Raw genomic sequence first — 16955 nt, forward strand, 5'->3', positions numbered from 1 at the left:
CTTTATCAAAATTTATTATTAGTTATTGTTATTAAAATAGCCCATGACGAATTTAAGTTATTATATTGTTCAGTTTTAAAATAGTTTTTAGTACTATTGCAAATCATTATTTTTAGTTTTGGCATTCACTCGTGACTTTCATTTTAGATTTTAAAGAAAAAAATTTAATACTCTCTCGATAATACTAGTATAGTACATTAGATTTTTAAATCAATATTCTAGTTTATTTCTTATTTATAAATAAACAAAAATCGATATTTTAATTTTTGAACATTTATATTTTTGGTACTTAAATCAAGAGACGTGGTTTCTTTAAAAGTTTGCGTAAATCTTAATTTGTTTCAGAACTATATATTTACTGAAGAAGTTCAGAACTATATCACGTTAATTAAACTATATAATAAGGAATATAATTTTTGCTTTGGAATTTTAATTTATCGAAACTCAAAATTTATAAACTTTGATTTTACGTAACAATTAAATGATTCAACAATCCTTTGTAATCATCTCAATTCAAAAACTAATTATTCAGCTTAATTTTAATTTAACAGTTTTCCTCAGAGATTGACATCACTGAGTTTTTAATTTGCTTGATATTTTCCGAAACTGGCTATTGTTGCTTGCGTTCTTAACTTCAAATATTCAATCTTTTTTCTCCTTCTTTAAGGTTTGACTTTTCGAGCAATATTACTTCTAAAATTGCAAGATTTATGACTCAATTTCATGAACACTCTTTGGACAATTTCAGTTGCGCGAAGTCGCACATCCTTTTTACAGTGGCGTTGCCATGACGACATGAAATTGCGGAACTCTTCTTTATAAAGCTTGTCAAAAAATTTTAATTTTCTGTCATAACAGTGCTCAGTTGAAGTCTGGAATTTCATTTTTGTTCTAAATCTGTCGTATACCCTTTCTTAATTAAACCCATTGGAATATCTTTAGGAGTTAAGAATGTTGATGTGATGTGTAAATTATCTTTTGATCTTAAATGTAATGCTTAATACGGAATTAAGATCAGAATTTCTAAATTTGAATGTGTTGATTTATTGTATAAAAGAAATCTTAAATAAGTTATTAATTTAAAAATATTTATTTATATTGTGTTAGTTAATTTTTACACTATTATATCACTTATCTTAAAATGATAAGACAGATTAATGTGCTGAAGTTCCGCATCAACACATTTTTAAGGAATTGTTTTATTTCAAATATACTGAATTAGTTTTAATCTTCCAAATAGGAAATGCCTCTTGTTTTATGTCATACGTTTTTAGTTATAAAAAAGTTTCATTTATATAAGATTGTCGTCATTAAGTAAGGTTGTCAATGGTTCAATTAAATTAGTAAAATGTTCCAGAAATTATGCATATACATCAGAAAAAAATTCATTACTAAACTACATATAGCGCAAGGATTGCAAATTTAGCTGTCAGACATAAAATCTAATTTAAGATTATTAAGGATAAAAAGATGAAAAATGTTCATTCCCATAATTAAATATTTTAAATATGTATAGTCTTTTATCGAGGTTATAACGTACACAGTTACTTTAAACTTTATTTATAAAGTTAGGGCTCCGTCGAAACCGATTTGGGAACCTCTGATTACATTTCACTATGTACTAAAAATTATCTAATTTAGTGAGTGACAATTCATGAAGTTTTCTTGATGATAAGTTTAATTACTTTCAAATAAAACTGCTTTGGTTGGGAATGAGGCTACAACAGTATTAGCATTTATTCAAACAAAAATAAATTAAGTGAAACCGGGTAAGTTTTCTTATCTTGATTTATGTATAATAAATAATTATGTATAACAGTTTCAAGTATATTTTTAATGCAAGTTAGGTAGAACATATTAGCTTAGGTTTCATTTTCACTCCATGTGATGTTTTGAAGTTTATTGTCTTATTTAGATATAATCCTATATAAAAAGAATTTTTCTAAAAAACAATATTACTGAAATATTAGAATTATTGTAAGTTTTATTGAAGTGTATTAAAAATTTTTTTTATTATTATTATTATTATTATACACTGAAAATGAAAGTATGGTCAAAAATACCTGAATATAATATTATTTACCTTGTCTCTGGCTCTAGGGAAACACCAAAAAGCACTGTACATTTTACCAAAACGCTATGGTAATGACTAATAATGACTATGGTAATGACTATGGTAAAATTAGCAATAAAATATTGTTTTGTTTCCATGCTGTTTGATAATAAACGTGATAAAATTTGGTAATTTTATCATGATATTTTAGAACATGACCTAAAAATCATTTTTTCGGTTGTATTTACTTTTCAGTTTTGCATTTTTACTAAAGGTGTATAAGGAACTATAATTTTGAACATACTAGAATTTCCAGTGAACAGTCATGCGAACGGAAAAATTACCAAATGAGTGGTTTAAAAACCTTAAATTTTGGTTTTATTCCCAATATTATATTTTTTTAACCAGAAATATGGTTACTATATAAGTAATTTAACCAGATTTGTTTTACAGTATACTTTAAACATTTGAAGTTCAGACTGAATATTTATGACGCTCCAAACGTGTGAGTCAAAGTGTCAAAATCCGGGGTAGAAGGTCGAAAACAGGATCGACTGAACAAAATAGAGGAAGTTAAATAACCTATATTTAGTGAACAAAATGGTAATAATAGTCTAAATTTAAGCAATTAAAATTTAATATAGTTCAAGAAAAATATAAATTTAATCTTTTTTTTTTAATCTTTTTTCTTTTCTTTTTTTTTCCTTCTTTTTTATAGAAAAAAAACTTTCATATTTATTTGGGTTTTATACAGAATTCGGGCTACATAACATGTTACCCCGAAAAAAATTCCATATTAAATGACGTTATAAAGTACCGGCTCTTTGGGTGCATCATGCGTAAAATCTATTTTTACCGTAAAATATTATCCGTATTTTTCACAGTAATATTTATTTAATTAGAGTGATTCAGTGATTTTACTGTAATTATTACTGTAAAAATTGGGGTATATCAGTGTTTTTGTTCCGTAACATGGTCCGGTAAAAATTTATTTTATGGTAAAAAGATCCAGCACTCATGGTGCTGTTATTTTTTACCGTAATTTGATCCGGAGTGTTTCATAGTGAGCAATTAATTTATTTTTAAATGTAACTTAAAAAAGGATACGTTCAAGACATCGAAAAGTTGTCACTTGTTTAAAATTATCATTTTCAAACTTATTTCCTTTCTGCAGTATGTTTTTTTATTTATTTATTATTATTATTATTTTGTTCCAATTGTTATTCTTATAGCATTTTTAGGGAGGGAAGGCTTTTTTTTCTTCTTAAGTCTAACTTATAAAAGAATAAAGTTATCTAATAATTATTTTGATTTGGTTTCAAAATAGCATTGTTTTTACAGTGTAACATTTTCATACGATAATAATAACATTTTTAGAAAATAATTTTTCTCATAAACATTAATATGCTCAACTGAAACACTCTTATTACGTGAATGTTTGTTATTTGCCTTATATTGTTCATAAGGGGGAAAAGTGAACAAAATCTGAGGAATTATGACTAGTAATCACAGTAAAGCTAGGATCAAAACTATCAAAACCAGTTTATTTGCAGGATGAAACAGTAGGCGACCTTTCATTTTACTACTGCAAAAATACTGGTTTTGATGATTATGAATCTTAACTTGATTGCGATTACTGACGATAGCTGTTTGTTAAATTTTAATATTATTTTTGTTTTTCCTCATTAAAAATTAATAATATTAGTTTACTAGTTCGTGACCTCTACTGTGTGTACTTTTTACTTTATTTTTCTAAATATTCTACAATTATATATATCTTAAAGGTGCTGATTTCGAAATATCCTGTATAATCATAATAGTACTATATGTCGAAGTTGCAAAAGATTGTTGCTTGGAGATTTTCATTTCTATGGATAGCAAAATATGAAGAAAAAAAATTTCGTCGATAAAGCAGAAGGCTTAAAAAATTACTTTCATTTAAAAAAAATAATGTTATATCTTTAGAGAAGACTAAATAACTATCATAAAAGTTTGACACCTTAACACTTAAATCCATGGAAGGTTATTAGATTTAGAAACTCGGTTTAGAATTTTAACTATAACATTAATTATTCTATTGAAAATTTACTGATGGCGTGCTGACAATTTTTTATGAAGAAAAAGATCTGGGATCATTTATTTGCATTAAAACTTTTTGGCCTAAAAGTGAATTCTTTCACAGTGTTGTTTTAATCAAGCCAGGCGGGCCGAAGGGCTAAGAAACTTTGATGCGAGTCATTTGAATGACGTCAGCTAGTGATTTTTAAATCAATATCGGTGCTGAACCATAACAAGAGCACGTGGCGGATGTTTTGTCTGCATCCAAACTAGCTCAATGCTTTAGTGTTTGAATCGTCAGATTAAACTTAGAATGTATTAACAATAGTAAACAACATTATAAAATAATTATTTATGGAAACAAAACATGTAAGGAAAACCAAAATTACAAGAAATGATATTGGATTTCTTTTTCATTGGATCAAGAATCCATTCTTATTTTTTATAGATTTAAGATTTATAATAAATCAAATTTCATCTTTTATGCACAAAGTCTTTAACAAATTTGTATTACCAAAAATGTTCTTAGGCTCGATATCATGAGTTCTTCAGATGTCACTTCCCTCGGAATTCCACTCCTAGAAATGTTTTTGAAAATATTTAACTGAATTTTAAGAGATATTTTTGTTTTAACACCATAAATAAAATTATCAGGTTGATTTTTCTTCTTGGTAATTTAAATTATATATTTCATACTATTTTTTAATTATAGACTAAAAAGAGAGTGCGACAAGTTTCTCATTATGTAGTCCTGATTGACTTTATATTATGTAGAACTGAAATTAAATCCTCTCCTTAAAAAATCTCTTAAAAAAGAGGTAAAACCTAACTTGCTTTTTTTAGAAATAACGTTTTATGTTAGGATTTTTTGTAATAAATTTCCCAGTTACCTGCTGATATTGAGAATTCATAAATTGTTCCATCAATAATCAATTTACCATCAAAAAATCATTAAGACAAACATAACTATTATAAATTTATATGCCATGTCTTTTAAAAATGGTTCAAATCTGTTTAAAAAAATGTGATATTTCACGCTAAATTACCTTTTATTTTCAAACATTTATATAAAATGTCAGTTAACTACGAATGAATTACACTGTTAGAAAATTCTGGAAAAAAATAGTTAAATAACAGTTTATTTAATTCCATTTTCATTCATCCATTTTCAACACGTGAAAAGTTACCTGTCCTGCAATCCCTAATTAGGGCTATTATGATACTCTCATTCACACATGGATGGCAGCACTATAAAGCTGCTTATATATCTTCAATACCCAGCTAAATTTCTCTTTTATGGTTTCGAAACCATGCTGGTTGTAAATGGTTAAAAAAACGTATAGTTTTGTATTCATGTTTTTTTACCTTACTAGTTATAAACAGTTTCAAAATCTTAAAGGTAAAAATATGCTTTACCGTAAACTTTCTATTAATTAGGTAGACAGACTGCTGCCGGTAATTTTACCATAATTTTAGGAAGAAAATTCTAACAGTGTAGAAGGGGCTGGTATGCAACTATACGCATGAAATATTTTCTGTAAATAGTGTTAAGAGATATGTAGAATTTAAGTCTACAGAAATGATTTCCCAAATAAAAATAGACATAAGTAGTGATCCTTACTAACTTTTCATTAATCAATTTCCAGATTTTAATATGATAGAAAGAAAATGTTTTTATCTCATAGTTCCTGCAATATTTCTGCAATCATTAAGTTTAAGAATTTATTTATGCCTACTTTTTATGAGCCTTTTAAATAAATCATCTGTTTGCATTATTTAATTCAGATTTATTTTCTGATTCTTTTTTTAATCAATCTGCCAAGATTTTATATCAAACTATTTATGCCAGGTTTTTCCATAATCGTCACCTTTAATATATATTTTATAAATCCTTGTCTAAATTGAAGTACAAAAATATGCATATTATGGGTCAAAAAACAAAAACTCCTGCAAATTCTGGCGAATTATTATTGAGAGAGGCAGGATTGGGAATATCAAGGGAGTGATAGATTGCATGTAGTCTGTAACATTTTGCTTAACAATTATACAGGGTGTTCCGTAAGGACCACCCTTAATATGTATTTTTAAATTCCTTGAAAAACTGAAAAAAAGAGTAAACACATTAGGGTTCGCAAAATAATCCTGAAAGAGATGAATTTAGCATTACTCTTATAGAATTGTTTTGCTAGTTTCTGTTTTTGGAGTTTGCTAGTTTCTCGGATGATATTTTCCTTCTTTTGCTCCATTCTACGTTAATTAGGATTCGGAAATTTCCGTTTTTGTTTTCAGACAACTTTCAATGATATGAAAAATCGGACAGAGTTGATCTCTTGCTATATTTTATTTCTCGTTCTCGCCCTTTTTTTCAACAATTATCGGAGAAAAATTCTGTTTTTCCTTATCTTCGCACTGTCACATATACCTCAAATTTCTGATCCTGAGTTTTGTAATAATATCGTATTAAAAAAATTTGGAATGTAAATGTTTTTTTCGAAATTCTTCGATTACACGAACTAGGAAATTTTGACTAAGTTACATCTCAATTTATAATTTTGCCTTAAAAACCCTCTGCAAACACTTTCTCTATAATGGACCTTATTAAGCGTAATCACAAATTCTCGGATGATATACATATTTAATTGTAAAAACACAATATTTAATAATTTCTTTCAAAAAATTTTATAATATTTTATTATGTTGTAATAAGTATTTCATTCATTTGTAATAGCGTTTCGAAATTATAACATTGGATTTTTATGCATGGATGTATTCAACAAAATTTCTAATTTGGCTGGGGGAAAAATTGAAACGGGGAAATGCCAATATTTTTCCTATTTTTACTTGCTACCAGAAATTTTTGCTGTCTACCTACATTTTTCAAATTCTTGGAGTCCTGACCATAACCAGTACCTAATTTGTGGGGAGAAAACTAATTTGTTTATTTTGAAATAATGTTTTGTTCAGCAGATTCCATAGTGATAGGCAAATGTGGTGACATGAGTTTACTTGAGAGTAAAAATCAATAATATTGATTTTATTTACTCCTTTATTATAGTTTGCTTGCAAAAGGTAAACAACTTAGCGTTATTCTTATTTACGTAGCTTTGTGCGTGCTTTTTTTTACCTTTCTCGCTGTCTTAAACAACTCCGTATTGTCTTTTTAGGAAATTTTAAAACAGCTGTTATTTTCTAAAAGCTTAAGTTCTTAAAATCATGATCATGTTTAACTAGAAATTCTATTATTATAAACATTTTTGTGATTACCCAACAAGTTAATCCTGGTACCTACTAAAAATATTGATAAAATTTACTTAATTATTTGCGAACTGAAAATGTCTGATCCCGTATAAGGATACATTTTAAGTTTTTCTGTCTTGCACTACCAACATATTGCCTCATAAAAAAAACTTTCATACATTAGATTCAAAAATACATCTTTGTAGTTTTGGTTGTAGCTGTGTATTTGGTCATGTGAAGCTTTGAGGCGTTTTATACTGCGTGTTCTGATTAACAGCTCTTTATACGTATTTTCAGAATCTTTGTAAAAACTGAAGTGAAAAAATTAAGGGTCACAAACTAATATTTAGCACAAACTATTATTTCTAAGTAGAATAGTCCCTTAAGAAACGCTAGCTGTCTGTATAACTGTGGTTAAATAATTTCAAATACAAGCTCTTTTTGTTTTAACCGATCAAATATCTTGTTTAATAAAGATGTGAGTGCTATCTGATAAACTTTTCCTATTATGGCTATTGTTAATTATTATTTTTTCGTTAATTTTTTTTAAATATAATAAAATCGATACTTAGAAACACGATCAAGGTTTAAATAAAAGAATCACACTGCGCGAAAATGGGGTTGCCGGAGCAATAGTGGACTATATTGTTAATTTGCGAAATTTGATTGCGGATAAAAGTGCTAACTGATGTCTCATTTAGAAAGGTGCATCCCTTCCAGACTTTTACTTAAACAGAAAGAGATGCTTGCATACAAATTTCGAATTTGTTTTTTTGTTTTTAACTTAACTTACTTTTGTTTTTTAACTTACTTATTACAGACTTAAAATTCATGAATTTGTATGAAATATTCTCTTAATTTTGTACAATATTTACTAATTTATTAAAAGTTGATTACATTTACTTAATTCCTTCGATAACATCATTTGAAATTCTTAAGGGGGAAAAAGTAGTACGTGAGAAGAAGTTTCAAAATTGTTAAAAGGAAGAAAACATCTTGCTCAAAATAGGCATCAACAGTTCAGCTCTTCTTTCCATATTTTATTATAAGGTAAAGAATTTGACAACAGCACCGACATCTATTTTTGCATAATGCCTTTTCAATATGTTTAACCTATTCATCACACCTTTATTAGAGAGCACGGATTGGGCGTTGTTCTTCACTCCCCGTAAAATGTCATTTTTTTACCTTTTTCTTTCGAAGAGATAAAACCTTTTTGCATCAAGGCGATTTTGTATGCAGCTAGAATATTATGCATTAAAATAATTCTACAATTTTTTTCGAAAAGAGTGAAAACTCAGAAAGTAGTATTTTAAAACCTCAATTTGAATGCCTACATATTCTGAATCTTGTGTTTCTTTTTTATTAAAATAATGATTGAATTATGTTTTAAAACAGTTCTGTAATTGTTCACAGTTGACAATTAGAAAAATATGGTTTCCTTTCAAATTATTTTAAATTTTGAATTAAATATAATTATACATAATTTTTTGATTACTAGCGAGTAGTCTCCATGGTACCCTTTAATAATCAAATAATTACACTCAGTTTTTATTTTTCGTAAAACATTATTCTATATTTCGATTCATTATCAGATGTGCCAGGCATGATTTTTGCTGTAAGAAAATTAATACGTCAATGTAAAAATGAGTTTAAAAACACTAATGAGTTAACTAAAACACTAGTTGCTTTTCTTTTTCACACATTTGTATACTTTTACGCATCTAATTTGTTGTTCTTTTTTTTTCTTATAGCATGCAAGCGGAAAGAAGACCAGCAACAAGCTAAATCACAAAATACACCTAAGAAGCCTCGACTTGTTTTTACTGATCTTCAAAGGCGGACATTACAAGCGATCTTTAAAGAGACAAAGCGTCCTTCAAAAGAAATGCAAATTACTATTTCTCAACAATTAGGACTAGAACTCAGCACTGTGGGTAATTTTTTCATGAACGCTCGGCGACGATCTCAGGACAAATGGCAGGAAGAAGTAGATAAATGTGGCAATACACCAACTGCTACAAAGAATAGCTCAACCACCAATAACAGCAGCGACGCGACGAGTCCCGACAGCAAACCGACTATTCTAACAACTATTGTCACAACTTCGTAACCAAAGGGGTTTAATGCTGGCTGTCGGGGTATGTGAAAAAAATATTGGGTGAATTTCTTTTTTGTATGAATGAACTTTTAAGGAAAATGGATCTGACAATTTCGCTTCAGAAATAAATTGTACGACCAATGATCAGTGTTTAAGCGAAAGAACTCTAAAGGCCATCCAACTTGTAAATTGAAAACTTTTGCTCAGTTTTATTTTTATCAGAGATTTCTAACTATAAACTATCTAGCCACTGAATATTAGAAAGCTTCCATGTATATTTTTCTTGTACAAAATTCAATTAATTGAGTTTAAGATTGTTCGATAGAACAAATTTTATTTTTGTGTATAGCTATAAATACAATATTTTTGCAGAAAAGGGTTGTTCTAACCTATACTCTTCATAAATATAAAATTATACGTAGCTCTAGCTCATTCATAGACGTTACTCATTAGTCATTATCAGTAGGAAATAATTATTTATTTGGATTCTTTTAAATGAATTACTTTTATTTACTTCTTGTAAACAACTAGATTTTTATTTACGATAGCCATGATCTGTGCAGAATAACGAATAAATTTGTAGGATCTCACTAGCGAATTTATAAAAAGAAAAAATGAAGTAAACCGATAAAACATAAATTTTAACATACTGTTAAACTATCTCTGTTTTAACAACATTAGACTTTCGATTTAAAATGTCAATTTACAAAAGATGTAGTAAAGTCTGAAACTCACTCTGTTGGCATTCTTCATAGGTGCCTACATCGAAATTTTCAATTTGTGCCTTAGAGTTCTTTGGCATTGAAAAAAGCATTGTGAAATAATATCTTGTATAATTTACAAGATGACTTTTCTATTTATTGAGTTGATGAACTCCACCTGTCCAAGCACAACCTAGACTCATCTGGAGTCTAAGTAGAAAATTCATATGTGTATATGTGGCTAAGTTCACTTTGTTGCTAAGCCTAAACATACCATTGCTCATCTGTGTCTGTCAAAGTGAACAAGGTCTTATTTGCATTCTCGTTGCAGAATGGCTGCAGCTTTCACAAGAACTATGCAATAAAATAGACAATAGCACTTCGTGATAACATTGTATATAATCAACTAAGATACACTATCATTTTTGCAAGGTGGTTAGTGCACTTTGCCAAAAAAAAATTAAATCTTTATCCTAAAATTTCTCGCGAATGACCGGTTTATATTAATGCATTCCAAAATTCAATTTTTTACAATCTGTACTTTTAAGTTTTAATGAATTCGCTGAAATTTGACAAAAATTTACTTTTTTATTAAAAGCGTTGTTAACCTTGTTCACTTTACTTACTGTTATTAATTTATATAAATTGCTCTCAAAATGGATATATTTATGCAAAGTAACTGTATTTACTAAAAAGAGGCACTATAGTAAAGTAAATACGTTCTCAAATATTATGGAATAAAGAGCCTTCGACTGTGTGATAGATATTTTAGGAATTAGCTGTAATATACATGAGTTATGACGTCATTGTGCCGTTCTATAGAGGAAGAAAAATGTATCAAATAGAGAACGTTCGCAATAATTCTTCAACAACTGATATATAATTAGTAAATTGTTAACAATTGCCGCCTAATATAGATAATAATAAATGGTAAAGATATCGCAATAAATTATTCAAATGGACATACATCAATATTAGATTTTCCAGCGTTTATAGTTAAAAGTCGGCCGTCCATAGATGACGTCACGCTGGACGACAGTTGATACCTAAACTTATAAAAGCAAAACTAACAGCATTTCTCTCATCAAAAAACTCATTTGAATTATCTTTGATTTATTTATTTATTTATTTTTTGTTTATAGTGAAAAAAATGAGCTTTCTATTTTTCTGAAAAGTACATTTAATAAAATTTTTAAGATGTGTTCAGAAACCTTCACCAGATAATATTTTCCATTTAATTGACTTGTTTCACAGTGAATTAACTGACTCAATCCCTTTTTCATTTATGACATATTAACTTCATTCTGTAACAGTAATCGATTGTCAAAGCAAGAAGTAATATTTTGAATGTTTATTCCATCCTACTTAATTTCATGCTTTATTTAAGTCAAAGATATAGTCTAAATTTTAAAAATTCACGACCGAAACGCGTTATTTAATTGGTAAATTTCATGATTTATCAGCGTTATGGAATCGCACTTTTACGATATAATTACAGTTTAATATCAACGTCTTAAATTACGAGTGCTGACAACCTGCATTTCGCTTGAAATTTTGAATATCTTACTTGCATTTATTTAATCCTCTAAAAGACTTTTCAAAATTTTAAGATTATTTTCAAAGCCATTTTTTAATGCCACGAAGTTTAACAGTTTACTCTGAACAGTTTAACAATGACTCTGATGTTATTCATATTCTCTTCTCATTTCAAAAACTCATAAATAGGTTTGAAACTTGCTTCCTAGTTACAACAATAACGATTACTTTTGGAACATTTTCTGGTTACTTTTTACTGTATTAAATGTATTAAATTGCTCTAAAAGCCACCTTTTAACGCTCGGAAATCATGATTTCAGAGAATTCTTAGTCAACTTATAAGATTAAGAGATAAGATAAGATTAAGGGATCTATGTAAGAAGACAGATTGAAGAAAAGATGATTTTTACAAGCTTTAAGTGACAGCCTTAATATTTTATATCCTATGTTATACAATTGTATCTTTGCTTTTACTAATATAATTATTTAATTAGCATTAAAAGAAACGTAATTGAGACACAACTTTAAAAAAAATAAACTTAACAGCCACAATCATATTTAAATTAACTTAACTATTTATTATTAATTCACAATCTATCAAACAATTTACTATGAATAAAAAGTGGTGTTTACTAGGAATAAAAATGACATTAATCTTTTCCAGTATTTTTTTATTCCATGTAAAGTTGAGAATGTTATTTATTTTTGACCTAATGAGAGAGAGAGAGTGTGTGTGATTTATTTGATAAGGTAAATAATTGATAAACATTCCATGTTTTATTACAAAATAATTTATCCTAATTTCTTGTTACAAATTAGTATCTAGTCAATTGATAGACTGTGATAGATTTTGTTGTCTAAAGATATACTCTCACAGTTAAAAATTATAAATGAGGTGCCTGGATAACTCTAAATTTCATACTGTTAAAATATGCTTTACCTTAGCCATTTAAAAACAAGATTTAACGATTTGTCTACTGTCATAATTATCATATCCATAAACTATGAAATGCTTTTAAATTGTGTCAGTTAGAGACCAATTCTGTTTATTATTAGAGCTTATTTTTTATGTATTATTTTATTTCAGATTTGTGCAGCTATTATTGTAGTCATTACTTTGTGTTAAAAGTCGTTTTAATATGTATTGCTTATCATTTTAAAAATATTTTTATAGAAAATGGATTGATCTTTTCTGTTGCATCATACTTCTTTTTCTATTTTAAAATTTGCATTTTTTTAATATGCGCTATCATCTTTTCATAACCTGTATCATCTTTTTTAAAAATTCGTAAGTGATATGTTAGCTAGTCTTCATCATTACGCATTAACCTAATCAACAAATATTGTTTCTTTATGCTGTATTGTTATTATTTTTATTTTTTTAAACACGACAAAGCACGGGACTTTAAGCACAGAAGTTAGATTTTCGAGTCAGAAGGAAATGATCATAAGAAGTGTTACAGCAGAACTGAACTATATCACTATGTGCCAAAATTTTCAAAAATTAAAATGTGTTGATCAGTTGAAAAGATCATGGTAACTGCTAGCGTTTATTTCTTACCCAAAGTGTAAGCAATAATATAATAGATTCCCAAAAATTTCGAGAATATGGAGTTTTTTAAAAGCTTTTATCTAACTTGAACTAAGTTCACTTTATTTTGTTTTATTTTTACTCTATTAAATGTACAAAAATAAAGAGATATGATAATGAATCAAGTGAAGCGAAACCTTAAAAACATTATTTCACTGATAGCTTAAGGCATTTAACTAAGTTTATTTGCTATCTTTCTAGCATTAACGTTAAAACCTTTTTTGATAAATAAGAAACTTTGCAAGCACTAAATAGAGGCTTGTATCCATTTTCAAGCATGAGACATTTTGTAGATATTTATGACACTATTCTTTGTATTTGCACTTGAACGAAGTGCTTCTATTGAAGTCTCTCTAAATCGTCAAAAGGAAAGAAAGAGCCACATATTTTTATATGTCTCTAAATATATATTCCGTACATAAGTCCTCGCGCACTATTCTGACTTAAAAACAGCTGACACAAATGTTTTTCGCATATTTCTATTCATAAATTGGAGTTAATTTATTAACCACTGTGTATTAACTATCCTCAAAAAGACTTCGTTTCTGAAATCAATTCTGAATTCTTCAATCATTTCTGAAATCAATTAACCTCAAAACATGGCTGAAATATTCAAAATTTTAATTTTACTTTCTAAAAATAGCTAATAAATAGTAAAATTATTATTTTAAACTTGTTTTTAGTAGAATTGGATATTTTTAAGACACCTTCTTTTTAAATGCGTATGTTAATAATAAATATTTATAGTAAAAAATTAATTCTAGTAGTTTATTTTGATGCAAAAATAAGGTTTTTAATTTGCTTAAATGTAATAAATGTTCTCGACCATAAGTTTAAATAGAAGCAATTCCATGAATGTTATTTAACGGTTAATCCTATGAAGAAGCATAGTTAAAAGGTGTTTAAAAAACTCTTCGTGTAGGCTACTACGGTTGAAAAAAAAAGAGCACTCTGACAATTCAATGGTACCACCCTAAAGCAATATATCTTTGTATAGTTGAAAGTTGAGTAACATTTAGCGCAATCCCAAAGTACACTTCAATGTCAACGTAGATGTGAAATTTGTGCACATTGCGCTAAAGGCTTTGTCTATATCAAGCTAGAGTTTTTTATGCTTCTAGTTTTTACAGAAGTATATGCATATTGTAAATATTTGTGTTTATACATATGTAAATGTGAGAAACAAATTTGTTTTCTTGGTTTCCATTCACTACAGGCCTTTGACAATCTACTTACTTTTGTAAAACACAAAAAAATATATTACTTTGAATGACACCTTATGTAGACGTGTGCTTTGACAGACTGTTAATTTGGCAATTATGCTCATGATTTTTTAAAATATTAAACATCATTTCTTCAAAAGGCGAGAAATTATTGTTTATCAACTAAATTTGTTTAACTATATGATAAAGATCTAGCGCTTTTTTGTCTCCAGTTTCCTTTTTTTTTATTATCCTATTCAGCAATCTATCTACAAGATTAGCATAGATAACAAAAGAATTAAGAATAATCGTGAAAATTTCAAGGAAGATAGATAATTATATTAACGAGAAAATTACAGAATTTTTAATTAAATCAAAACCAGATGAAAACCATAATAAATGCCATTTTTCTCGAATAGTTAGGTTAAGAATCTATAATTCGAATAGTTAATATATAGTTGTTATTTTTTTCTTGAATGATCTGCGAAGCACATGTCATTAAGAAATGGTGAAGAATTACATAAGAAGCCAAGAAGAGTTGCTTAGAAAGGGAAATTCACCGCAGAACTTTTTTTAACTCCTCACACTTCAAGCGTGGCAAACGAGTATTTTGTAGAATTTCGCTCAATTGTATGAAAAGATTGTCACATTTTTACTTATTTTTTTGTATGTACATATGTCAACGTGTGTTTTCTGATCAACAAAATGTTGTCAGAATGAATTGTGGTAAATATGTATTTACGAGAAGTACAAGAAAGGGAACTATTTATTTGAAAAAAATCTTTAAAATGAAATGGGGGAGAATTCTCTACTGATTTTTTTTTATCTGGAAATTCGATGTTGTAATTTTCGCGACCAGGTGGTCCTAGTTTGTCTGTGTTATTTTAAATGTTAATTTTTACCATGTTTTGAAGTTGTATTTCATTTCTATTTATTTTACTTTTTTGTATTTAGAATTTATATAAAAAAGAGGTACTTACACTGCTGTAAAAAATGTTGAAAAATATTTTTGTTTGTTCAACTTAAATATACTTTTTGCATAGTTGTGCTAAAAAAAAATTTTTTTTTTTATGACTTTATGCGAAATACTGAATAGCAATTTAAACTCTTCATTGTTTTCCATTTTGTGTTCAACGGTGTTGCACTAGTTACATTTTGTATGAAGCAGTGACAATAAAAAGTAAATCTTAGAACAGAAAAGAACTTATAAACCCTGAAACTTTTTTTTCATTGTTAACCAACACTGAAAATACTTAATACAACCAAATTTGTCTTAATATGACTACTTGAATATTTTTTTTTTAAATTTGGAAATCACGTGTATTTTCATCTTAACTTACTACTAGTACACGTAAAATTCCTTAAATGTGTATTTTAAAGTGTTGTATCGCACAATGTTTTTAATACCGGTCGCCAACAATCGTATTTTACATAAGTCAGTAACGTTATCTGAGACCGACTTACAAAATCATCATTCAACAAAGCAACACCAAGTTTTTGAATTAATTGGAGAATTTAACTGCTTTTAAGACAGCAATAAATAAAAACTATTATTTTTTCGAAAAATATATGATTTTTTTTTTCTATATGTACAATATTTTTAGCATGTACAGTATAATTAATAAATTTGTATACTTTCCTGAAAGCAATAGCTATAGTCTTGTATGTCTAGGAAAATATCAGAAACTAAACACCGCTATAGTTTCTGGAAAAAGTTTTTTATTTATTTCCTTAGTTGAATCTAATGAAAATCTTAGAGGGAGAGAGAAATTCTGAAAATATTTCATGTATTTCACAAGAGTGAGACGTATCAACATAAATCATCTGATATGCTCATTATATAATGTTAACAATTAGCGTTTTTAATTAGAAAAGACTATCATTTTATTCAAATAAGGTGTATGTTTTTTTGATATTTTAAGAACAATTTTAGCACATTATTTAAGAATTTGATTCTAATGTAGAACAGGTAACTTTACAAATTAAGCAAGTATCTTATCGTACATAGCTTAATTTATCATACCCATCTTATAAATAATCTTGCTAACTTGAATAAAATTTTACATTTTTGGTAAGTTGATTTATGTTCATACGAATGTGTTAATAAAAAAAGCACAATATCCCCTTCTTTTAATCAACTCAGTCGTATTACTCTCAAAGTTTCTTTTTTTTTATAAAGAAAACGCGGCATCTAAACAAAGAACTTGAGCAATATAGTTATAGACATATTAATGTACCATGTCAAGCTTTATAAACAATGTAGCAATAGCCATTCCTAGTATCAGAAAAATAATAATTTGTTCAATATTAAATTCCATTATTTTTTTTAAAAATATATTAATAAACTGTCTAGAAAAGTTGATGAAGACTACCTTATATGTGTGTTGTACAATTGCTGTGAACAATTTAATTCCATTTAAGAACATGATGGCTTTTTCTCTTAATAAAGCGCCAAAAGTGCATAATAAGTGCAAAT

General features: G+C 27.6%; 1 protein-coding gene across 1 annotated transcript in view; it reads left to right on the top strand.

Moving 5' to 3' along the window:
• Positions 1-12864, top strand: part of LOC107437115 (uncharacterized) — an 89104-nt gene extending 76240 nt beyond the window's left edge. Inside the window, exon 4 of the mRNA XM_016049013.5 lies at positions 9103-12864. Within this exon, the coding sequence (XP_015904499.1) occupies positions 9103-9461 (359 nt within the window). The 3' untranslated portion in view covers positions 9462-12864. The remainder of the gene's footprint in view (positions 1-9102) is intronic.
• The last annotated feature ends 4091 nt before the right edge of the window (positions 12865-16955 follow it).

Source organism: Parasteatoda tepidariorum, chromosome 11 (genome assembly GCF_982258835.1).
Source record: "Parasteatoda tepidariorum strain Cologne lab strain chromosome 11, Ptep-v5.0, whole genome shotgun sequence".
NCBI classification, from domain to species: Eukaryota; Metazoa; Arthropoda; class Arachnida; order Araneae; family Theridiidae; genus Parasteatoda; species Parasteatoda tepidariorum.